The 26,373-nt window shown below is 38.7% G+C and overlaps 1 protein-coding gene and 1 pseudogene across 2 annotated transcripts; both read right to left on the reverse strand.

The window, feature by feature from the left end:
- Positions 1-2,339: 2,339 nt before the first annotated feature.
- LOC127415821 (sodium-dependent glucose transporter 1-like) lies at positions 2,340-19,115 on the reverse strand (annotated as a pseudogene).
- Positions 19,116-21,545: 2,430 nt separating this feature from the next.
- On the reverse strand, positions 21,546-25,479 carry LOC127415798 (uncharacterized). 2 transcript variants are annotated; one of them, XM_051654745.1, is made up of 11 exons: positions 25,180-25,479; positions 24,567-24,756; positions 24,195-24,420; positions 23,829-24,102; positions 23,568-23,745; positions 23,366-23,442; positions 23,083-23,263; positions 22,716-22,964; positions 22,403-22,574; positions 22,129-22,277; positions 21,546-21,987 (listed from the first exon to the last, which is right to left on the reverse strand). In XM_051654745.1, the coding sequence occupies exons 1-11, from the start codon at positions 25,453-25,455 to the stop codon at positions 21,740-21,742; spliced, it is 2,220 nt and encodes a 739-aa protein (XP_051510705.1). In that variant the 5' UTR covers positions 25,456-25,479; the 3' UTR covers positions 21,546-21,739. The 2 variants fall into 2 exon arrangements, with proteins under 2 accessions (XP_051510705.1, XP_051510706.1); XM_051654746.1 differs by lacking the exon at positions 25,180-25,479 and having other exon boundaries at positions 24,195-24,377; positions 24,567-24,685.
- Positions 25,480-26,373: the final 894 nt, after the last annotated feature.

Raw genomic sequence — 26,373 nt, forward strand, 5'->3', positions numbered from 1 at the left:
TGAATATGCACTGCTAAAGGATAATAAACTAATAACCAAAAAAGGAAAGTACTGAATTAAACAAAACAAATAAATGATTTGAACACAGAATGGATAAATGCAATGCTGTTGAACTGAATGTAGCAATGGGAGAGAATTGTATGGGAATGCTCCTTATGGGAAAAAACCTAATGGCTCTGGTAAAATGGTGATAAATAATGCTTATTTATCATTAAACAAATAATATACCAATTATTTGTAACAAGCTAACCCCAGGTAACTGTTATCTAAGCAAGTTAGAAAAACATATGCTGCAGGTATAAACTAATGCCAAGGTCTTTAGAAAGAGGTTTGATTAGTTTATATTTACATTCCACACAGTCGGGTAATCAGTCCGGCAATAGAGACATCTTCCACTGGTGATGCGGGTAGCGTGCAGTGGGAAGGGCACAGAGTTGCGATCCAGTAATCGTTGCCACGCTGGGCTGGAGGATGCTGAACTTCGGTTGCGCCAAGAGGGTCCTTAAAGAGTGGACTGGGCAGCTGGGTCAGTTGAATCTTCACAGGGTCCTTTGCAGGCTGGCTGCATCACTGAGGAGCCGTGTGGGACAGGCAATGTCTGCCGATGCAGAGGTCCTTTGTGGACTGGGCTGCGCTGCTGGAGGGGCTGTAAGTCAGATAACGTCCCTCAATGCTGGGGCCCTTTTTCAGCTAGAGTTTCAGCAATATAGCAATAAAGCAATATAAAAGGTTTTGCTCACAAAAGCTTAACCTCAATTATCTTGTAGCCTCTTTCCTCGTCAGGTCAGAAACTCAGGACGTAATGTGTCTGCTAATGTCTCCTTCCCCGTCGAGTTGGAAATGCAGGACAAGGGTGTGTCTATCCGGGGGACATATTTATCCCTTTCTGATGAGGAGGAGATCGAAATCTGGCTCCTTTCCGATCCTGGAGTGTGATTGGCCACGGTGTTGCCCACCCTAGTGTGGAACTCATTTGCTTAGCATAAAGTACAGTGTTAAAGCAGTGTCTTTAATGTTTTACCCATGCATTATTTCTTTACCAAACCTCTTTCAATTATTAAAGGCATCGTATGGAACAGATAGAGACCAAACACGATAAGAAACGGTTAAGTCATCGTCCATGCATTCGTTTATCTGTTAATAGGTCTGTCCCATGAACTGTTGTGTTAACAGTCAATAACCATTAACATAAACTGTGCTTTGCATGAAGATGGAGTGGATGTGTTGCAGTTTATATTAATTTAAGGCCTCCAAACCAATAGATCTATAGAATAGATCACTGTGGCTCTCCACTGCAGCTGCATCCGGGAGGTCCTGAAGGAATATATGACCGTTAGGAATGAGTTTGGTGGGGGCAGAAGGTCCTCCTTTCTGCCCTGTAAGAGGTGTCTGGCAGTTGTCTTAGCATCATATCTGATGTTGCTGAACATTTGTTTATGTTCATTCACCAAGGATCCAATCACAGTGAGGTACATCTTCTTCCACACCGGCAGTTAGAGAGGGGCCCTGCCATAAACTGGTCCCTGGAATGCCATCTTAACTGATGTTCACCACAATATATATATATATATACATACTGTACATACTGTATATATACTGTATATGTATATTTTTTATTACATTTTTATCAAACTGCACAATGATGACAGACCTTACAGACATTAAAGTTTCATTTTCGTTATAGCATCATTTTCTGGTAAGCTGCTTTGAAATGATTTGTGTTGTCAAAAGTGCTATACAATAAAAAATTACTTGACATTTAACCCTGTCAGTTGTGGGATTTTGTCATTCGGTGGATAAATACATGGATAAGTATGTATAACCCAAAAGACTGATTGCTCTCTTGGTAAAGTTTTGTAAGGGAGAGGCCACCCAATGGCCCAAGGACGGTATCCAATGACGTGGCTGAATTTCTCCTGTGTGTTCTGTCTTATCGTGCACATTAAATAATACTTTGATTATTTGATTAGAGTTCCATGTTTTATTAATCTTATCATTAATTATTTTCTTTATTTCATCTGACTCCTATTATGAAAAACCTTGTGGATGTATCTATGCTCTGAATTTAAGTTTTGTATATTATTATTTTTAGTAATTCTCTCTTCTAGACTGCATTCATTATTTCAGTGTTTGGGTCCTGTGCCTGCTGGACGCAGGTCCTTTAACTACAAAACTCATCAGTTTCAGATATTAGTAAGTTTTAGACTAAGTCTTTATAGGTTCTCAGCTTTATCCGTTCAATATAGATTCTCAACTCACCGTTTAGCCCCAGTCAATTAAGTTCTGTTTTACAGATTCTCGGTCCTACCCTTAGTATTCCCATTTAATTCTACTTGGCTAAGTTCTATTATAGATTCTCGGTTCGCCGTTTAGCCTTTTACATACTTAACTAATGGGTTACTTCTGAAGTAGCTTAGTTAAGCCAACTCTGACCATAGATTTGTAGATAATAAGAAATATACTAGAAAACAGTCCTTCAGAATGAATCATAATAACAGTTTATTTACCAGGTAATAGTAATACATTCAAACAATCCAATTAAAATAATAAATCAAACTCAATGCTATCAGTGAACCAAGCATTATAATATAATTAAAGTTGCATTCCATTCAAACATTTACCAAACATAAGAAATTCAATTTGCAATTACCTGGTAGAGAAAAACAACACACAGTGTTTTCTGTGTGGGTCATCTGGCTACAGAGACCCTGATTCCTTTGTCATCTTTCCCTAAATACCAAACGATTCTATTGTTATTTCAAATGTGTGTGTTTGATGTTATTTAGGATCTGGTTTTACAACTTAGGGGTTGCAAGCAAGTTCTTTGAAACTCTGAAACCTTACTAGTGACTTGATTTTGCTGGAAGGGAATGAGACGGTGTTACCAGTTGCAATTAGATCTTTCAAATTATACCAAATATGCATGATCAAAAACGTTTTACATTACAGAACAGGATAAGTCATAACTTAGTTTTTTGGTGTCCTTAAAGTGACCTGAGTTTAGAGAGGGAGAACAGATGTGAGTGTGATTTGCGTTTTATGGTCCCTAATCAGTGGGGTGTGTTGTCTCAGGTGGAGATGTCTTCTGTGTGAGAGTTTTATGACATTGGTTCTTGCAGAGTTCTTTGACTTTTACCGGAAGTGATGAAGACAATTTTGTGCCAGTCTTACAGTTTTCACCTCTAGTACAATGAGTTAAGGGTTTTAATCAGCCCTAATATAACTTTTAAATTTAATAAACAAAGATCTATTATTTTTTATTGTTATTTACACAGACACCAGTACTCATATTGATCTAGAGCAAAGCTAAGGCATGACCACAAGATCATCCATCTAGAACAGTGGTCCCATCTTCTAAAAGGGCTGTTTTATCAATTTTACAGCAAAAAAAAAAAAACATTTTTCTACAGAAAATTGTATATGTTATATAAAAAAATTAGCTTCAAATTTCTGTTTTTAAACCCTCTGGATTGACTTGCCCCTTTGACTTCGACTGTAAACACTTTTTTCTAGAACGAGTCAAAATTATTTTCTGTGGTAATCAACAGCATGCCACAGATGGGAATATTCCATCAATTCTACACATAACATAAAAATTTGTTTTAAATAAATTACTAGAAATATTTAGTGAATACACAACTTACATTGTGAGTCTTCAATAATGACTTGAAATAATTAATTTAATTTAAAAAATAAAATAATATTTTCAACAATAAAACTTTTCAGACATTTTACCATCTTGCTTCCAGGACCTTTGATTGCAAAAAGTGCTCTACAAATGGAAGACATCATGAAATGAAAATTGTTCCCGCAATTCAACATTCATGGCAAATGAGAAAGAAGAGACACAGAAATTGAAGCATTAAGGAAAGCAGATAGTTTAGTAGCTTAGATTGGGTCCAATTAATAGGAACTGGATCTGATCTGGAATAGCAGGTCTGGAATTTCAGTCCTCCCTATTGATGGGTATTAACAGTTTACATCTAGGAAAGTCTTAGACACAGGATTAAGGGCTGTGGGGTCTGCTGAAGTGCCCATTGACTGCTCAGCAAGAGCAGAGGCTGCAACATCAGATGACACTGAAGAGTTCACAGGGCTGGCATCGTCTGTATCTTTAAATTGGTCGGTTTCACTTACAGTCTCCAGCTCCTCCAATTCCTCCATATTGTCTAGTAGGGCTTGGCAGTACTCACTGTTATCCGCAGTGTGTTTTCCCAGCACTTTCTGTATATAAGAGTCCCTTCCTCGTGATGCTAGTTTGTACATGATAGGGAAAATGATGGAAGTGAAGATGGATGTGCCGAATGCCAGGTACATCAACAATGGTTGTTTCTGCACTCGCCCCAGTAAGAAGCCCAACAGGGCTGGCAGGGCCATCTCGCCGAGGGCTGCACCCACTACAAACACTGCAGCCGACCGCCCTGTCACTTTTGTGTACTGCTCCAACCATGAAATCCCACTGGGAAAGATGGTAGACATGGAGACACCATACAGGGCGGTGCAAGTCCAGAGCACAGGGTCACTTCTGCTAAAAAGCATCAGCAGGAGTGAGGAAACTGTAGTGCACACTACACTCAGAAGGATCAGGGTGCCTGGGCGCAGACAAGTCGCAAAAAAGATGGCCAGACCTCGGCCAGCTGCGAACGTTCCCCAAAAAAGTGAGTTCAGCCCTGCTGATTGAGCCTCGTCCATACCAGCATAGTCCTTCACGTAGGTGAATATAAAGGAGCCATATGCTACTTCACCACCAACGTAGAAGAAAAAAAAACATAGACAGCAGGAATATGAGAGCGTTGTGGTGTTTGGAGAACAGCAGCTTTCCTGAGGCCGTCTTAACTCGGTTTGAGATGGGGGGGCTACTGAAATACAGGATGAAAAAGAGGAGTGACACCAATAACACAAATGCACCAATCACAATGTAGGCCCACATGGATGATATAATGTTGCTCTTGGGATGGGAAAATGGAAGGATGGTCTTGGAGGAGCTGACAGACAATGGAGGAGCATAAGTGGTGGAATTCACGCTGGGATCTTTCTTTTGGCCAAACAGCAGCTTGGCTATGATCGGGGAGGCAAATGCTCCAGCGGCAAAGCTGAAGTGCAGAGCCTGCATGTGAGGGCCAGCCTGTTCTCCCCATGTGTTCAGTATGAGAACATTACCACCTGTTAACAACCAGAGACTCAGAGTTACAACAGCACTTTTAAAGATTCTTTTGATACTTCAACCTACAACTTGCAACAGGATTCATACTTTCAACATTTTTTAACCCTATAAATCTGTGCATATTTGAAACATGATTTTCCAAAGCCTCTACATCTTCAACATAATAAATATTTGAAAAACTGAAAAACCTGTTGTATGCAATGCACTAGATGTCTACTGCATCCTGGTGAAAGTTTCCGTGCTGTCCTGGAAGTACAAGACCTTGTAATATCATTTCTGAAAAATGTCCACCTTCATACTGTGATGCATGTTTTTGCTGTGAAATCTTTGCTGATTTTGATAAAGTGAACATAACGAAATGTTTATATTTTACTGATATTTCAAAATGAGTATTTACTGAATTGAAGCAACTTGTGCTTGGTTAAAATGTCATACAATATTTTATAGAAAAATCAAGTTGAAATTCATGTATCAAATATGATTCAATAGGCTTTTGGGGTATATCTCTCAGTCATCATTCCATCCCATTCATGCGCACCACAATAAAAAACACAGAGCTTTGAAAATATTGACATACAATTTTTAAAAGATATATTTAAAGTGGTAACTGATATTTATGTGTATTTGTATATATGCAGCCTGTGCTGTCCTTATAAAGAGCTCATTGTTTTACATTACAAGCTATTATGATGTCATCTTACTATAACCTCCTGAGACCCAGCAAAAAATAAATAAATAAATAAACAAACATTTTGCTTTTTATATTGTTGATATGGTGTTTGGTGCATAAAAAGCATTTGATCATATTTTTAAATATATATTTTATTCATATTCTATTTGATGTGCTGAATTGTATTGTCAAACATTTCTATAGACCAAGGAGAGGAAATTTACATAGCCAAACTCCCAAACATTCTCTAAAAATCCAAGAGTGTCCTCTTAAGATATCCCAAGATATACTACTGTGGCATGTATGGGCTAAGAGGAACTTAACAAAAGTGGAATACAAAAATTCATTGTTGGGTATCAGGAGGATAATGAACTTTAAAGCCTTGTGTGTCAAATATGATTTTTAGATTTTGTCTGAAGGTTAAAAAACTGCTCCATTTAAAACAACAACTAACTATTTTATTGTTTTAAATGTCTGTATATGGCTTTATAAAGTAAATACTATTAAAATTCATTGTTAACCACTTAATGCTGTTTTTCAACAATATTTGCAATATGTTGTACAATATAGTCGCTTATATAAGTTTTTCATAATTATGAGAGGCATCAATGAATGTTCTCAATAGATATGTTTGATTGCGACAGGAAATTAACACCTGCCCTTACCTGTATCTATAACTCCCATTGACATCCCCACACTAGATACCAGAGCCGTGAGCAGCCAAGCTTGTTTACAGAATGGAGTCCCAAACATCCCAAATGATGTGATCAACAATGAGAAGCCTGTTGAGATAAAACAGCCATGAGCAACAAGTCACTACAGTCAGAAATGTAATTTGTCATCAAATGTCATATTTAAAGGGGTCATATCCTTAAACTTTTGAAAGTTAAGGTAACCATGTTCCAGTAACCACTGCTGACAGTGTTCTGTAAGTTACACTGAGATAATGAGGAAGTAGGGTAGATTATAATTATTAATTAATTATAAATATTATAACTATTATTTCTAAACAGCAGAAGAACTAAAGCCAAACCTTGTTCTGTTCCTGGCTGGGTGTAATACCTGCCACTCCGCATATCAATTCAGTTGACCCCAACATTAGAATAGAGCAACTAAAGATGATTTTTATCAAGGTCTCTGATCACATAAATCTTTACAGTTTGTGCAGCACATTTTAGCATGGGTTGTTTTGTGAACCTGTCACAGTGAGGCTGTTATTGAAAGATGGCGCAGTTAAAAACTACATTGGACCCGGCAGCAAACCCACAAACCATGTGTAAGTGAAGCAAAGATCTATTAATCGTTGCAAATGCAAAAAGGGTGTTTATATAGAATTCTATATAAACAGCAATTACACCAAATAGGATACCAATATTGAAATGGCCGAATTTGTGTTGTGATTTAGCACAATGCCATTTTTTATGTGGAATATCTGTGCCTTACCCAGCAACAAATGGGAATTCACACAGTCAAACAGGATCCCTCCTAACAGAGAGCCTCCAGCATATCCCGATGAACGACCCACAAAGATGTAGGACAAATTACTGATGTTCTTGTTGACATTGACAGCCAGGTCTTCAAAGGTAGGGCCCAATACAGAGATGGCCATTCCCTGAAAACACATCAAATACAAATACATCTTCTATCTTACCTTATTGGCATGCACTGATAAGTTATTTAAAAAAAAAATTCTGTCTGATAACCAAACCAGAAAACCAAATGAAAAAATAAATAAAACAATAATAATAAAATAAAAAATCAGAACACACAACACTAAATTGTAAAATAAAAACAGCATAAAACAATTAAAGATCAAATAAAAACAAACCAGAGAACCAAATAAAAATTTTTTTAAAAAAACATGCAAAACAAATATCCAAATCAGAAAACACAACACTAAATTGTAAAACAAAATAGCCCTGAAAACAAAAAAATAACAAAACAGAAAACCAAATAAAAAAACATGCAAAACAAAAATGCAAATCAGAACACAGAACGGTCTCTGTACTTTTGCGTTCATTCCTTTTTCTTTTTAACCCAAAAATGAAAAACTAAAAATTACTTTTTTTCTTTATTGGTTTTAACACTGATAAATAAAATAAGCAGATACAAACTCATTTCCTGTTGACAAAGCCCCATGAGTTAATATAAGTTTATTTATTTTTGACATTTAATAATATATTTTACTAAATGTTCATCCAGACATTTACGTCAGCAGCACACTCTATCTGTCATGGAGAAATTCACAGAGGCAGAGAGATGAACTCAATTGCAGGGTTTATTGAACAGATGAAGTGATTCAGCAATGTAAACAAATTAAGTCCTTCGATCCTTTCAGGAAACTTAAACACAGGATGATCCATACACCAGGGATATAACATGGGAATGCACACCAAACTAAGATGAGGAGAACATGGAACATAATAAGTTGCAACAGGTAAGTATCAGCAAGCTAGAGTCTGTGGTCACAGGTATAACATAGATGAAAACAGACAACGATAGAGAGTGAGAGCGGGGTATATATGCAGTCCTTGATTAGAGCGCTGATGATGTGCAGGTGTGTGTATTTAGAACTCAGGGGAGAGTGAGCGTAGAGTCGGCAGTGAGGGAGAGTGAGAGACCAGTGGATCCGTGACAGTACCCCCCCTCCCCTTCAGGGACCTCCTGTGCTGTGGGGAGACCCTTCATAGGAATCAAACGGCAAGCTTTGGAGAATCTGTCAACAGCAACTAATACACAGGTGAAGGAATCTGAGACAGGTAGATCAGTTATAAAATCCACCCCCAAGTGTGACAAGGGGCATTGAGGAACGGGCAGAAGGAGGAGCTTACCAGATGGAAGATGGCGTGGAGATTTGGAGATGGCACACTCCGGACAGCCTTGAACGTTTCGTTGGACTTCCTGCGACATATGAGACCACCAGCAGCAATTTTGGAGAAGCGAGAGTGTTTGATGGTAGCCAGGAAGACCAGAGCCCAGGGAGGAGTGGATGGATGGGATAAGGGGAGTCCGAAGGCATGAGGGGATGTATCTGCATCTTTCAGGACACCCAGGTGGAGCAGGTTCTTCTCGGGTAGCCTCCTATTTGGCTGTCCAGAGCCCACTGGATGGGACTGACGATTAGTGCTGGAGATTGAATGGACTTCGGTGTCCCACAAGGAGGTTCTTTTACATACAGTCGTGATAAAACATCTGCCTTAGTGTTCTTGGACCCTGGACGATAAGATACAGAGAAGTTAAACCTAGTAAAGAACAAGGCCCACCGTGCCTGGCGGGGGTTCAACCGTTTAGCTTCTCTTAGGTATTCTAGGTTGTGATGATCCGTAATGACCAGGAACAGATGGAGTCGTTGTGAGCTGCCAGCTGTAGACGCAGTGAAGGTTCTAGTCCCTGTCGGTAGGTCGTTAGCAGGGCAGGTTCATTCCAGCCACTTGCGGCTGCAAGCGTGCGAAACTACAAGGCATAAACTGTGATAGACTTCTTTCCTTGTTTGAGGCGATAAAGTTGTTCACTCATCAACGAATCACCAACGGGTAATCCAAAGACCTCCTTAAAGTGTGCGAGGAAGGCATTTAATGACTGAGTGATTGGACCGTTGTGGTGCCACAAGGTGTCTGCACACTGCAATGCACATCATGTAAGTAATGAGATGACAGTCGATTTTCGCTCAATCTGTAATGAACTTTTGAGATTGCATCTCGAGCATCAGTGAACACTGCAACAGGAATCCGCTGCAATCCTCCGCCACACCCACATAAGGAGATGGGTTGACCATGGGACTGGCTTGCAGTGAAACCAGTGATGGAGATGTAGACGAGGGGTGAGAAGCAGAGCTTGCGTTCGGAGTCCCAGATGGTGATACGACTTGATTAAGTTTGTTAACCAGCTCCTCTAATATAACACTCGTCTGTGTTGGTGGATGATTGAAAGTCCCTGCTGAGTCCATTAGGTTGGTCTGTTCTTCTGTCACGGAAAAACTCAGAGGCAGAGAGATGAACTCAATCGCAGGGTTTATTGAACAGATGAAGTGATTCAGCAATGTAAACAAATTAAGTCCTTTGATCCTTTCAGGAAAAGTAAACGACACAGGATGATCCAAACACAGAGGATACAACATGGGAATGCACAACACCAAACTAAGATGAGGAGAACATGGAACATAGTAAGTTAAAACAGGTAAGTATCAGTGAGCTAGAGAGTCTGTGGTCACAGGTATAACATAGACAAGAACAGACAACGATAGTGAGTGAGAGCGGGGTATATATGCAGTCCTTGATTAGAGCGCTGATGATGTGCAGGTGTGTGTAATTAGAACTCAGGTGAGAGTGAGCGTAGAGTCGGCAGAGAGGGAGAGAATACTCTGATTATTTAGATACAGTTTGAAAGTGCAGAGAACAGACAACAGAAAACAGCTTAGCTTGCAGTCTCTCTCTGTGTAAGGCCTTTGTGACAAGGGAAAATGAATTGATGTAATACAGAAAGTAGGAGACCTGGGAGACGGGATGCCTGTGTCAAGCGAATGAGTAAGGAGGTTTAGATAAGGAACAACACCTGTAGTAGCTTGGCTTTTAGAAAGAATTACAGCCTCTTTCTATCAAACTTTGTAGGGCCCAAAGGGAGGTGGGCATGTGGATATTGAAAGGATAATTTAATGAGCAGGACTGGTGAAGATAATGCCAAGATTACCAAAACAGGCAAACGATATATGTGCGCTACTTAGTGCTAGCAATAAGATGAAACAGCAAGTTGGGGCCAAAGGTGACCAGCTGCAAGGGAGACGGCAAAGATGAAACTAGGGAGGCATAAGACGATTTCATTGGATGAAAAGGTCATCACTCAAAGAGTTAAGGGGAGCAGAAACTGTATAAAAAATGCATGATTCTGAAGTGTAATTTCAGATGCTCCATAAACCACCTCGGCTTTGTTATGTTTTTAATAAAGTCTCATCTTATGGCATTAAAACCCAAGACTTTGAGAGTGAGTCTTTACATTAGAGGCAAAGGATCTATGACAGTATCAGCAATCTACAGCTTGCAGAAATTAACATTGCACTTATGGAGATAGGGTGACTAGACGTCCCAATAACAGGGACAGTCCTGCTTTTACACGCCGTGTCCCACATCCTGACGGACCTGTCGGGATGCCTTGTGTCCAAATCTTAGCTATTAGAATTTTATGTCCACTCCAATCCATGTTCATGATGCCTAAACATGAATTTAGCATTCTCTTTTATCCAAAGCAACAGAACTCTTTTTTAATTACATTTATCAATGGGACACGAATACACAGGTACTACTAAATCATGCAATGTTATTAAAAATAAAAATAATATATATAATAGACCAACTCCCAGTCATCATATGGCCAAGTGATGTGGCTTGCGATCTCTCACGCGTTGTCTATTAAGAGGCAACAACACCATGATGTGCCAAGCAGCAAGATTCTAATACATATGGCATGCACAGGTTACAGTTAGTGGTGGTTCGGGACAATATTTAATGAAAATTGACACAAATTTGCAGAGCAATCCCAACTCTAATACTGGCTGATTGGATTAAGGCAGTACAGAAGACAGGGCGGGTTCACCAATCAGATAAAAGGGGCGTTTCAGTGCCGCTCACATGTGCATATCAAATTTTTAAGCCGTAAATTAATTTTTTAAACAATAAAAGAAACGAAAATTAAGCCTTTTTCCCCTTTCTCTTTATTAATTTTTTAAATAGAAAATAAAATAGTCAACAGAAAAGGAGTTTGTATCTGCTTATTCTATTCATCAGTGTTAAAACCAATAAAGCCGCATTTTTTTATTTTTTTTATTTTTGGGTTTAAAAAGTAAAAAAAGAATGGACGCAAAAGTACAAGGACCCACAACAATCCGTGTTTCATTCGTTCATTTCATATTCAATTAGCAATTCAAAATCGGAAAAACAAAACGAATTGTTATTTCATTATTCGTTTATAAAACCAATATTAAAAAACAAATAATGACTTGTTTTTCGTAATTTAGATTTAATGCTGAAGTTAAAAATAGGGAATTGGAAAAATAGCTACGGGACACTGTGTGTTTTGATTATTTGATTTCACTAGTATATGGCTTGAATATTTGATTCGCACATATGGGTGGACCTGGAACGCCCCTTTCCAATGATTGGTCAACCTGCACCGTTGTCTTTCTCAACACTGCAAGACAGAATAAAAGTTCCCTGCTGTTTAATTGTTCAAATGAATTAGTCTCAGTTAATATTAAATTCTTTCCCATTTATTCTCCAAAACTCGCCACTTGTATTGCAGATGAGCTATCTCTCTCATCAAATAGTCAGACATAGTGCCTACACATTACCGTAAAATGTTCACTGAATGCAGGAAGGGTTTCGTCTTCATGCGATTCAGCATTAGGACAATCATTGCCACACACACACACACACACACACACACACACACACACGTTGGTGCTGCTATCCTTATGAGTACTCAGGGCCGTAGCTGGGTATTCTGGGGCCCCTGGCTGTATATTGCTTTGGGACCCTTTCCTATTAAAAAAAAACAGTTCAGAATTTGTTGTGGGGCCCCCCTGCACCTGTGGGCCCCTCGAATCATTACCACCTTTCACCCCTCTAGCTATGACCCTGTGAGGACTCTCCATAGATATAATGATCTTTATACTGTACAAACTATAGATTCTATCCCCTAACCCTACCCCTAAACCTAACCCTCACAAAAAACGTTCTGCATTTTTACATTAAAAAAAAATAAATAAATAAAAAATCAAATAGTATGTTTAAGCAATTTGAATTTGGGGACACTAGAAATGTCCTCATAAACCACACTTATAGCATAATTCCCTTGTAATTTCCAGTTTGTAACTTATAAAAATGTCCTCATAAACCACACAAACACACACACATTAAGATGTTCAGCTGTATGCCAAATGTCTTCTCACAGTTAGGCTATCCTGCTTCGTGCCACACAACTTGTTTTATTCATTTATAAGTGGTACCATGCAGTGCAGCTGATCAGTTGGGCACTGGTGGTCCACACTGCACTGGACAATCGGCTGGCATTCGCAGTTAGGGTGACCGGACGTCACTTTAAAACTGGGGACAGTCCCAATTTTACAAGTCATGTACAGCGTCATGGTGGACTTACAGTCGGGACACCTTTTGTCCTAATAATTAGTCTAAGGCAGCTATAGTTTGATTGCTTTAAATAAGCGTATTAAATTGACATCAGTGTGTCGTGCGTTTTTGAAATGTGAAATCAAAGAGTGTTGAAAATTTATTTTCATTTTTACATATTGCAATGCAATGAACAAAGCAAGATGTGATTCAGGGAATATACAGACTTAACGTAGGGTGCATCCAAGACAGATGAGCATTCATGCCAGTGACTTGTAACTGCTACAACAGTAAATAACAAATGATAAACAACAACAACAACAATAATAATAACAGATAAATTGGAAGATATTATTATTTACAGGTGCATCTCAATAAATTAGAATGTCGTAGAAAAGTTCATTTATTTCAGTAATTCAACTCAAATTGTGAAACTCGTGTATTAAATAAATTCAATGCACACAGACTGAAGTAGTTTAAGTCTTTGGTTCTTTTAATTGTGATGATTTTGGCTCACATTTAACAAAAACCCACCAATTCACTCTCTCAACAAATTAGAATATGGTGACATGCCAATCAGCTAATCAACTCAAAACACCTGCAAAGGTTTCCTGAGCCTTCAAAATGGTCTCTCAGTTTGGTTCACTAGGCTACACAATCATGGGGAAGACTGCTGATCTGACAGTTGTCCAGAAGACAATCATTGACACCCTTCACAAGGAGGGTAAGCCACAAACATTAATTGCCAAAGAAGCTGGCTGTTCACAGAGTGCTGTATCCAAGCATGTTAACAGAAAGTTGAGTGGAAGGAAAAAGTGTGGAAGAAAAGATGCACAACCAACCGAGAGAACCGCAGCCTTATGAGGATTGTCAAGCAAAATCGATTCAAGAATTTGGGTGAACTTCACAAGGAATGGACTGAGGCTGGGGTCAAGGCATCAAGAGCCACCACACACAGACGTGTCAAGGAATTTGGCTACAGTTGTCGTATTCCTCTTGTTAAGCCGCTCCTGAACCACAGACAACGTCAGAGGCGTCTTACCTGGGCTAAGGAGAAGAACTGGACTGTTGCCCAGTGGTCCAAAGTCCTCTTTTCAGATGAGAGCAAGTTTTGTATTTCATTGGGAAACCAAGGTCCTAGAGTCTGGAGGAAGTGTGGAGAAGCTCATAGCCCAAGTTGCTTGAAGTCCAGTGTTAAGTTTCCACAGTCTGTGATGATTTGGGGTGCAATGTCATCTGCTGGTGTTGGTCCATTGTGTTTTTTGAAAACCAAAGTCACTGCACCCGTTTACCAAGACATTTTGGAGCACTTCATGCTCCCTTCTGCTGACCAGCTTTTTAAAGATGCTGATTTCATTTTCCAGCAGGATTTGGCACCTGCCCACACTGCCAAAAGCACCAAAAGTTGGTTAAATGACCATGGTGTTGGTGTGCTTGACTGGCCAGCAAACTCACCAGACCTGAACCCCATAGAGAATCTGTGGGGTATTGTCAAGAGGAAAATGAGAAAGAGACCAAAAAATGCAGATGAGCTGAAGGCCACTGTCAAAGAAACCTGGGCTTCCATACCATCTCAGCAGTGCCACAAACTGATCACCTCCATGCCACGCCGAATTGAGGCAGTAATTAAAGCAAAAGGAGCCCCTACCAAGTGTTGAGTACATATACAGTAAATGAACATACTTTCCAGAAGGCCAACAATTCACTAAAAATGTTTTTTTTATTGGTCTTATGATGTATTCTAATTTTTTGAGATAGTGAATTGGTGGGTTTTTGTTAAATGTGAGCCAAAATCATCACAATTAAAAGAACCAAAGACTTAAACTACTTCAGTCTGTGTGCATTGAATTTATTTAATACACGAGTTTCACAATTTGAGTTGAATTACTGAAATAAATGAACTTTTCCACGACATTCTAATTTATTGAGATGCACCTGTAATATAAGACAATAAGTATTTACATGGCAGCGAAGAGTACGAATTTAAAGCTCAGATCATTACGACATCCATGTTTTTGAATGGGAATATGGGTGGCCTTTACCTACTGGGTCGTATACGCGGCAGTTTTGTGTGCCTTTTATTATCGGACAAATGTGAAGGCTATGTGTAAATGCTGATTTTTAATTCACTGGTTGAGCTTTTGAGAGACAAGCATTCATTAACTTCCTTTAGCATAATTTCCATGGTGAGCAAGTCCGTCACACCTAAATTCCCAGAGCGGGGTAAAGTTAGTTTTAAGTTCGATATTTTTTGGATATTCGGTTTCTCATACCTACGCTCTCTGCCGGCGGCATGTTTGCAAAGATTTTGCACACTTGTCTTCATTTTATGGTATATAAATATAAATGGTATATCACTATAATATACAGACATGAAACACTGCACTCAGAACTGTCAGTTGGTGTGGCTGCAGAATTATGACTGAAAATGCTCCGATGGGCTTTCATTGCTTAGCGTACTTAAGGGACCGTCTGCAAATTCCACTCACTATTAAACACAGGCAGTGTCCAAGCACTCATTCAGTTGATGCGCAAATTAAACGCAAAACATTAAAAGTACACTTTTACATTTTAAACGTTGTAGTAGGTTGCCAGTTAATAGACTGAGCTACTACAAGTGAGATTTTTACAGTAAGTCCAATAATATGAATACAGTATTTGGTTATTTTAAGATAAACATTATAAAAATTCCTGAAAATGTTGTAGTACCTTCCCAGTGGATAGACTGACTACCTGTAAACATCTCACCTGTAGTAAGTATATCTACTGGGAAGTTACTATAACCTTAGGAATGTGAAATAACATTTTGATGAATTTTAGTTTTGTTTAGAAAATAATATAATACTGTACTCATTACTGCATTTACTGTAAACATCTCATCAGTAGTATGTCAGTCTATCCACTGGGAACTTACTACAACCTTTGGAATGTGAAAATAACATTTTGGTGAATTTTAGTTAATTCATTTTTAAAATAATCTAATACTAATAATATTGGACATACTGTAAAAATCTCACCTGTAGTAAATCAGTCTGCCCACTGGGAAGTTACTACAACCTTTGGAATGTGAAAATGTTTTTGTTAATTTTAGTGATTTTTGTTTCATAATATAAGTGAATACTATACATTCATATGCACAGCCATCACTCTGGCGATCTACTACAACCTGTAGAATGTTTTTTTGTTTGTTTGTTTGTTTTATTTTTTTAAATTTTTTTTTTATTTTTTTATTTATTTTTTTTTATGATAGAACATGCAAGTCAACAGACAAATAAACGACTGCTCTGACGCCAGTGACGTTTTAGTTGTGGGTGGAGTTTTCAGACGGTCCCTTATGCACCATTGGTGAATATCTAACGAATATCAAACCTAAAATAACTTTACTCTGCAGTTAAATGTAAGCATGTCTTTTCAGTGTAGGCATATGCTTCAATAGTCATGAATGTATGGTTATTTTTGTTATCTCATTTAAAACAAATACAGCAGGTTTATGAGTAGGGCTGTCTGATTAATCTGGCTAGCCTACTTGATGAGAGAGAGATACATTTGAAGTTAGAAGTTTACATACACTTATGTAGAAGTCATTAAAACTCATTTTTTTTAACCACTTCACAGATTTTATATTAGCAAACTATAGTTTGGGCAAGTAGTTTAGGACATCTACTTTGTGCATGACACGAGTAATTTTTCCAACAATTGTTTACAGTCAGATTATTTCACTTTTAATTGACTATATCACAATTCCAGTGGGTCAGAAGTTTACATACACCAAGTTAACTGTGCCTTTAAGCAGTTCTTTTCTTGACATCATGGGAAAATCAAAAGAAATCAGCCAAGACCTCAGAAAAAAAATTGTGGACCTCCAGAAGTCTGGTTCATCCTTGCGAGCAATTTCCAAATGCCTGAAGGTACCACGTTCATCTGTACAAACAATAATATGTAACGCAAGTATAAACACCATGGGACCACGCAGCCATCATACCGCTCAGGAAGGAGACATATTCTGTCTCCTAGAGATGAACATAGTTTGGTGTGAAAAGTGCAAATCAATTATCAATTCCAGAACAACAGCAAAGGACCTTTTGAAGATGCTGGAGGAAACAAGTAGACAAGTATCTATATCCACAGTAAAACAAGTCCTATATTGACATAACCTGAAAGGCTACTCAGCAAGGAAGAACCCACTGCTCCAAAACCATCATAAAAAAGCCAGACTACAGTTTGCAAGTGCACATGGGGACAAAGATCTTACTTTTTGGAGAAACATCCTCTGGTCTAATGAAACAAAAATGGAACTGTTTGGCCATAATGACCATCGTTATGTTTGGAGGAAAAAGGGTGAGGCTTACAAGCCGAAGAACACCATCCCAACCGTGAAGCATGGGGGTGCTTTGCTGCAGGAGGGACTGGTGCACTTCACAAAATAGATGGCATCATGAGGAAGGAAAATTATGTGGATATATTGAAGCAACATCTCAAGACATCAGCCAGGAAATTAAAGCTTGTCGCAAATGGGTCTTCCAAATGGACAATGACCCCAAGCATACCTCAAAGGTTGTGGCAAAATGTCTTAAGGACAACAAAGTCAAGGTATTGGAGTGGCCATCACAAAGCCCTGGCCTCAATCCATTAGAAAATTTGTGGGCAGAACTGAAAAATGTGTGCGAGCAAGGAGGCCTACAAACCTGACACAATTACACCAGTTCTGTCTGGAGGAAGGGGCCAAAATTCCAGCAACTTATTGTGAGAAGCTTGTGGGAGGCTACCCAAAAGGTTTGACCCAAGTTAAACAATTTAAAGGCAATGCTACCAAATACTAACAAAGTGTATTTAAACATCTGACCCACTGGGAATGTGATGAAAGAAATAAAAGCTGAAATAAACAATACTATTATTTTGACATTTCACATTCTTAAAATAAAGTAGTGATCCTAACTGACCTAAGACAGGGAATGTTTTCTATGATTAAATGTCAGGAATTGTGAAAAACTGAGTTTAAATGTATTTGGCTAAGGTGTATGTAAACTTCTGACTTCAGCTGTAGCTCAGCTGCAATACAAGTGGCGAGTTTTGGAATAAATGGTAAAGAATTCAATATTAACTGAGACTAATTTATCTAAACAATTAAACAGCAGGGAACTTTTATTCTGTCTCGCAGCATTGAGAAAGACGACGGTGCAGGTTGACCAATCAGAGGAAAGGGGCGTTCCAGGTCCACCCATGTTTGCGAATCAAATATTCAAGCCATATACTAGTGAAATCAAATAATCAAAACACACAGTGTCCCGTTGCTATTTTTCCAATTTCCTATTTTTAACTTAAGCATTAAATCTAAATTACGAAAAACAAGTCATTATTTGTTTTTTAATATTGGTTTTATAAAAGAATAATGAAATAAGTCGTTTTTTGTTTCTTCGATTTTAATTCCTAACTGAATATGAAATGAACGAATGAAACACGGATTCACAGCACTAAATTATAAAACAAAAAATAATAGAAATCAGCACACAACACTAAATTGTAAAACAAAACAAAAACACACAAAAACAATAACATACAAGCTACAGATCAATAATATCGAGATGTTTCAAACGAACATATGTTCTGTATGACTAGACTTACATAAACAAAGTAGAGATCATACCGCTCATGTTGCAAATTTATCCCATCGTTGTTCATAACCTTTATTTGCACAGATCACGCACTAAACAAACACGCTGCACATAGAGACCCACCAGCCCGAGAGATGACGCGTAGAGCGCAAGGCTGACCAGCCATCGCCAACATCCCCCGGTGTTGCTGTAGCCCCGTCCGGGCCTAAATATATAAATCTTTTCGGGCTGGTTCCCCTCCAGAACGATTTTCAGTCCTGTCCGCTTGTCGAAATGCGTGTGCGCTTCCATGTATCTCTATCGGTGCGGGTTCAGCGAAGCGTACTACGCAAGTTCTGTTGTGTCAAAAGTCAAACTGGGTTTTACGTGCCCTTCTAGCGGACTCGGAAATATCGTAATTACGAGTTCCGAGCACATTAATGACTAAGCGAAGTCGGAAGTTCAAGATGGAAACTCGGAATTCTAGATGATACCAGAGATTATTTACCAGAGATGGGACACTTCTATTAAAATGAATGGGAAAAATTGGAACGCTCAACCAAAGAGCTCTAGCACCCAACGGTTAACGGAAATAGAAAAGAAGTTCCGCCTTACAGTTAAAAGAGCCAATCACGTTTTAGATACAGACATCGCCTGTCAATCAACTCTAGAACGCGCATGCGCATTAGCTATACAAGCCGGGAATTTTTTTTTTGTTTGTTTGTTTTTTTGTTTTTTTTTTGCGTAATTTGAGGTAAAGAATCACAATTTATGATTCCAGTATTGTCAGATTTTATTGCTGATTTGAAATATTTTCTTTGATCGCAATCTTGACTAACCGTTTTTGAGATTTTGGTCTTTCCCCATTCAAGTGGATAGGAGCTGCACTGGCATGACTGGAAATAGCCTCACGAGAGCGTTCCAAAAATGGCCGACAGTGGACTGATTTGCTAGAAAGACTTAGATCAGAGGTTTTCAATTGGTGAGGCGCACGAGGGGGAAAAAAAACATAACGGTTCACGTCTGTACACATCTGTCCCGCTAGCTTGCGTGTTATAGTGCGTATTATGCATATGCGTGTTGCAAAATTGATCGCTTTGTAGTGTCTACAGTACAAAAGTCTACAGGAGAGGAGGCAGATTCCCTTCACCTCCACTTGCTTATGTGAGTGCGGGTTTTCCGCTTTGACCCTGCATAAAAGCAAATACCGATCAAGGCTGCAGGTGGAGGACGATTTACGTTTATTCCTTTCTACCGTGCAGCCCCGCATCGATCACCTGTGCGCATCAAAAAGTCGGACTCATTGTTCCCACTGATGTAGGGTCGATGAAAATGAAGAGGCAAAATCGGCCATCAGATTTATTTATTTTTTTCTTTGCTTAACGTAGGCCTATATGGAAGTGATTTTTACGCATTTGATACTGTGACAAAACAGCGCTGTCCAACTTGCTGATGTTGTTTGATGTCTGATGTTGATGTTTTCAAAGTTGAATTGGCTTAAGTAGCCTAAAATCTCTGAGATAACGTTAGTAGCCTGTGGCTGTTAATGAACATGTTTCCAGTTTAGTTATTTGACCGTCGAAGGTTATCTGTTCAGTGATCAGAAAACAGAGCTGTCCATCGTGCTGATTTCGTTCTATGTCTGATTTGGATGGCTCTTTGGTTATAGGGCTGCTTTCTTAGGATTTTGCGTGGATTTTAAAATAAGTGATTGTACATATGGCTGCCAGAACAACAGGTAGGCTTTTGACGTGGAACTTTTAATCTACTAACGTGATGCCGCAGCACCGGTGAGTGAACTGTATTTTATATTTTATTTTTAAAAGTGTACAAAGATTCTCTCTAAACGCGCACGGAGCTGCAGGAGCGCAACTGATGGCACTGGCAAGACAGACAATCCGACTAAGCGGATCCACCAATCAGGACGCTCATTTCAGACGCGATTGGATATTTGCTAACCAATCACATTTTCCGTTTCAGTAAGGGGCGGGACATTTTCAGCGTCTGATGCACAAGCGTCCCTGGAGTAACCACAATTTGCACTGTAAATTTATTTCCCTGCTAAACGTAAATATATACAGTACTGTGCAAAAGTTTTACGTACTTGTGAAAAATATTGCATAGTGAGAATGGCTTCAAAATTAATGCCATAAATAGTTTTCATTTATCAATTAACATCATACAAAGTCCAGTAAACATAAAAAAGCTAAATCAATATTCGGTGTGACCACCTTTGCCTTTAAAACAGCCTCAATTCCCCTAGTTACGCCTGGACACAGTTTTTCTTGGTTGTTGGCAGATAGGATGTTCTAAGCTTCTTGGAGAATTCGCCACAGTTCTTCTATCTATTTAGGCTGTCTCAACTGCTTCTGTCTCTTTATGTAATCTCAGACTGACATGATGTTCAGTGGGGGCCATGACATCTGTTGCAGGGCTCCCTGTTCTTCTATTCTAATCTTTTCAATTTGCAAAAGTAACGTTTGTGAGTCTAACATTTATATTTCCTATTGACACACTAAAGCTGAAGATATAAAACCATCTTAAGACAAATGTTTTTGTGAAACAATTGTATTTGTTTTGATAATTGGATAATTGATAAAGCATAGTTGTTTTGATTATTTTTGCATATTTCCTTAAAAACGTAACTACAGGTTTATTATATTTTTTTTAACGTATGCAGTGATGTTACCAGTCAATACAACCTTTATTGTAAAGCAACGTTTTCTAGATAGTCAATGTCACATTTTCCTTCCAAGGTTCTAATATGAATAAGAGAGATTCCAGTTCCTCCAACATGCATGGTACACCATCCTGGCTTCGCACCGAATTGTCTTAATCCATACACCCTTCAAAACATACACAACATCTATAGAGATGACTTTGGCCCTTTGAGGCGCAGAACCACAGTGTAAGTGTTTATTACTTGATAAAAATGTAAAATTAACAAATTCACTACAATGAAGTTACATTTTACAAAATGACATAATAAAGCCATTACAAAAATGTATTTTGTACTCCAATAAACTTTATTTATAAACATAGAAAATCCCCAAAATACACAGTAATGTATAAATGTGCATAATTTCTTTTTGTCATCAACACTAAGATCATTCCTTTGTTTGCAGACAATACTGTCATTTGGCTTATCGCAGCTTTGTTAGCTGGTGCTGGGGCTACTTAGGATGGCATGTCAGAGATGTCATCCCGTCGTATGTGGTACTCCGGATACGCCAGGAGTTTCCGGATCAATCTGGTGGCTATGTTGGCTTTCGACCACCTCTTGATTGAATCGGGAGACATGGCAAGCAATTGCTTCCTCCTTTGTGGGTCTCTCAAACTCAGAACATAGGGCTGTGGGAATGGGGATTGTCAGTAACTGTTCAATAAATGGAGTAGGGTCTACAAACACCTCCTCGAAGACCAGCCTCAGTAGGTCATCCACATAGTCTGTCAAAGAAAAACATCTCAATGACAAGCACTTTATTGTATGTGTAATTTATGTATGAATCATAAGCCAAATCCCGTGTGCTTAGTATACGGTGCAAGTACAACGTTTTTTTGTAGTACATTACACTTTTCTCTACTTACTGTATGTTGGAGCTGTTGTTACTGGCCTTATGGTACATTCACCCTTTTTGAACTTGGGGTAGACCTGCCTGTACACATCTTGTCCTGCTGAGGTTTTGGCTTGTTCTCGATTAGCATTCTCATTGTAATACATTGCTGCAAGGTACAACCTGCAAGAATAAGTAACCCAAAATAATTTTATATATGACATTTACTGTTTATGTGCACCATATTAGCCACTAAATCATAATCTCCTTATAAAAATAATTCAATAAAATCTTATAAGTTATAGTACCTGCATAACATTCCCATGAAAGGGAAAACAACATTTTTCGGTGTGAAACGCAGAATCAAGCTGTGGAAGGCCTCCAGCGATGAGGTTTGAAAGTGGTGACTTAGCTTCTCCACATCTTTGATAACTCTCTTGTTGCAGAGGATTTTTTCAACTTTGTGTAGTGCCAGCGACCCTACATTGTCATTAAATAATAGGATTGTACAATAATTGCATTTCAAAACAGTCAATTCACAAACATACTCAGTAATGGATATTTCTGAAGGTATACTGAGGCATTAGTTTTATTATGGATATTAATCATTTCTATAAATACCTCTTTGAAACCATTTTTTCGGATCCCTTGAAACTCTATCAGGATGTGCACACTTTGGGAAGATGGGGTCTTCGTGTACGTGTACATTCTGAAGGTGGTTGATCAGTGAAGTCCACTTGGCCACCTTCTCTGGTCCTGATGTAGATGAAGTTGCGCTCCAGTACACATGGTTCTTTATGCTGCGCCGCCACCTCTTCAACACCTCACAGTCCTTGTTTTTCGATAGTTTGTCTAATTTCTTAGACAAACCTGATAGAAAGTAAATGATTATCACATACATTTCATTTGGATGAAGTACAAGAGAAATTGTTTTAAGTGTGACCTCAAGCCACACCATATTATATAGTTCAGTAGGATGAACATTTACCTTTCTCAAAGTGCCTCACATCAAAGTACTGCGTTATGTTGCGTTCTCTCAGATATTTCTGGATCTGTGGATGACGGTCAGTGACAATGTAGTCCACTGTCAAACTATTAGACTCGAGCAGATCCAGACATCTCTTTAGGCCTTCCTTCTCCATGTGGTAACGACCACCAACCTCATTGCTCTAGGTACGGTAATATAATTATTTAAAAAAAAATTGGAAACAAATAATCACATAAGATGGCAGGAATTGTATTTTATTTTTATTTTTTAAAAAGTTACACACCTGAACAAGCTGAAGGTCCAAAATAGTGTTGCTGTCCATGTGCATCACTGTATAGCTGCCATATTTCGCTGAATGTCCTATAGAGAACAGGACAATGATTGACCAACATTTAGGTTTCAAAATATGATTTAGCAATTTTCATACAAAAATAACCATTCCATGAAATAACTTTCTAGTCATTTCTGACAAACTCCGGGCTTACCCGGCGAGTCTGCACGCACCTCTCCAGCAATTGCAATCTTTCCCCCTTGTTTTAACTTCTGGAAATTATTTTGTTGTTCACTTTTCCATTTGTGGATAATGGCTGGCTCTAAGAAAGTCCTGGAATGTCTCTGGAATGTCTCATACTTAAATATGTGTAGCTGCATGGCTGTGCAAATCTATAAATATATAGAAAAAAGGGAAAATATTACACAAAGAACACATTGCAATTGTGGTGTATACTAAGTGGTTACATGCATACCTTTTGTAGTTGGAAGAATGATCCACCTGTAAAAAATGTGGCTGCAGATAGCAGAAGGTTTCCGACGGGGGTACTTCCAACAATGGGCTGGCTCTGCCATTGCCTGTTGTAATTACACTTAGGGCAAAGCTGATTGAATGCCACATAAGTACCCATCCGGTGTGACTGGACACCACACTTTGACTTGCATATTGGACAAGTGTCAAACAGCTCACGCAGGCAGGATTCAAAAACAATGTATTTTGAATCATCATGTATGGAACTTGGCACAAACCTAAAACAACAAAACAAAAATACCATTTTATTTTTGCATCTTGGCTGAAACCTGTTAGTGCTATACTTGAAATATAAACATGTAGTACTTACGTCATTTCAGATTCCTGTGAAACAACAGAGTCGCCCGGGTTGAACGTTGAGTCGTGGGGTTCTGTTTGGACATCTGTGTCTCTATCCCACTCTTCCTCCAACTCCAGGCGAGGTCTTTTGGGTGGTCTCAAACCAGGAGGCTTTACAAGTGTTGACGACATCGGTACATCAGTCCAACTTGAACTTGTGTCACAAGAAAACGTATAAGAAAACTTTGCCTGTGTTCCTGAAAATAGAAATATATATATACGTATATACCCACAAACTTGCTCAAAATTATTTTTTCTACAGTCCACATACCAGATGAATATGTAGTGTTACTACAAATAAAAATCTATTACTACGAACACATTTATTGTCTGAGATACATACCTTTGCTCCTTCTGTGTGTGTCCGTCAGTGTACCCATGGACAGTTGTGTGCCGACAGATATCATAGTTGGGGGTGCAAAAAACTGTGTGCCCACTGACATGGTTTGCAGAGGTTCAGTCTGACATTCCACCTCAAAAAATCGGACTGTATTTGAAACTGGTGGTGAATCGGGGTCCTGCTTTACTGTACTCTAAAATAAATAGTCAATATAAATCAATTATAAAAATGTCTTCAAAGTTATGAACGAATAACATTGGCTTTATCACAGTTGGACAACTGGTGTTGTTAGAAATTTTTTGAGCAACTTAGCCAAGGACTACCGTGGATAGTGGTCTTACAACATATTATAATACAGACAGTCCTCCACTCTTTACTAATGACAAACACTCGGAGAAAGAAATCTTTAACATATATGTAATCTCAATTAATCGACAAAATTGTAGGTACTATTGGGCCCACGGGTGATTAGCAGAGGTATTTCAAGACAATAACGTGAGTTAGCCGGTTAGCAGAGGCTAATAGCTGTGCACTGGCTGTATACGTATAAAACACAAAACTACGCATTTGGAACACTCGGTTGAAAATATATACATAAAGAATTAATCATACTTACAGGTTGTGATCCAGAGGCGCATGATGGTCCAAATAAAGTGGGTACGGCCCCATGTTTAATAAATAATCGTGTTGCAAATCCCGCGTTGACTTCAGCTAGATTGGAGAAGCAGTCGTCAGTGAAATGACGAGAACACAAACGAAGGTCGGAGCTGAACTTGTTTGGTATCGTTTTAAAAATGAACTCTAACCACCGACGCTTTACATCCTCATCCTTTGGTAGAATATGCAAAGTGGTTTTGCTTTGGCAGCGCAAAAAACAACGTCTTCTAGACATGGCGACAACTGCAACCTAACTCTTTCAGGGCAAACACTACTGTAGTGTTTGAGGGCGGGTCAAAGCTGTTCGCGAGCAGCCAATGAAGACCAGAGGCGGGTTTTTTGTTACTAAATTACGTAGGCTAGTACAGGAAGTAAATCTGAAACTACCAACGACTCGTTTCAGGTGTTCAGAATCGGTTCTTTCTTTTGGGAGTCAATAACTCCATTTGTCATGCACTTTGCAGACTTTTTTACATTCACAATCAGCTACGTGTAAGGACATTTTTGAAAAACCATAATAGGTGCTTTTTAAGTGCCTAAAACTTTTGCACAGTACTGTATGTTTCTGGTCTATTTTGCTGAACAGCAGAGTTTAACAAATAAAACATACTGGAAATATGTTTTTGACTTGATTGTATTATTGTTTTATCAACTTATGAAGATGATCCGCTCAACAGTTCTTGAGTCAACAGTACATCGAGTCATTCGCAGCCGCCATATTTGTGACCATCAGCGGGAGAAAACAATGGCGGTGAATGTAAAAACACTCGAAAAACGATATCAAGAAAAACATCAAAAATAGCTTTTTATCCATTTCAAGTCCCAGGAAATGTTTATATAGGTCTAAAAACAGCAATAATATTGGCAAACTGAACCTTCGCTGACATTTTATCCACGATTCATCTCTGTACACCGGCGGGTCTGATGTGTGACCGGCGAATACACACGACCACTGGCACATCACCGTAAACATCTCTCATTCAGAAGTTACAAAAGGTTTTTGTGTTGTTTTCTGGTCTGATTTAATCTCAGTATTAAACAAAACATCTGTGATGATCCCGTTTGTATGAATGTAAGAGCGTCTTTTAACTCCTGAACAAGGATTTGTCACATCTCACAGCGCAGCACAATGAAGGTATGTGGAATATTGGTC

Source organism: Myxocyprinus asiaticus, chromosome 25 (genome assembly GCF_019703515.2).
Source record: "Myxocyprinus asiaticus isolate MX2 ecotype Aquarium Trade chromosome 25, UBuf_Myxa_2, whole genome shotgun sequence".
Lineage (NCBI taxonomy): Eukaryota > Metazoa > Chordata > Actinopteri > Cypriniformes > Catostomidae > Myxocyprinus > Myxocyprinus asiaticus.

What these genes read in the sequence shown, in the direction of transcription:
- LOC127415798 (XM_051654745.1), bottom strand. Translation starts at nt 25,455, where the DNA reads ATGTCTAGAAGACGTTGTTTTTTGCGCTGCCAAAGCAAAACCACTTTG. An exon ending in GGTGCGTGCAGACTCGCCGG is followed by an intron (nt 23,443 to 23,567) that starts GTAAGCCCGGAG and finishes TGTTCTCTATAG; the next exon opens with GACATTCAGCGAAATATGGC. An exon ending in TTCATGGGAATGTTATGCAG is followed by an intron (nt 22,278 to 22,402) that starts GTACTATAACTT and finishes TTATTCTTGCAG; the next exon opens with GTTGTACCTTGCAGCAATGT.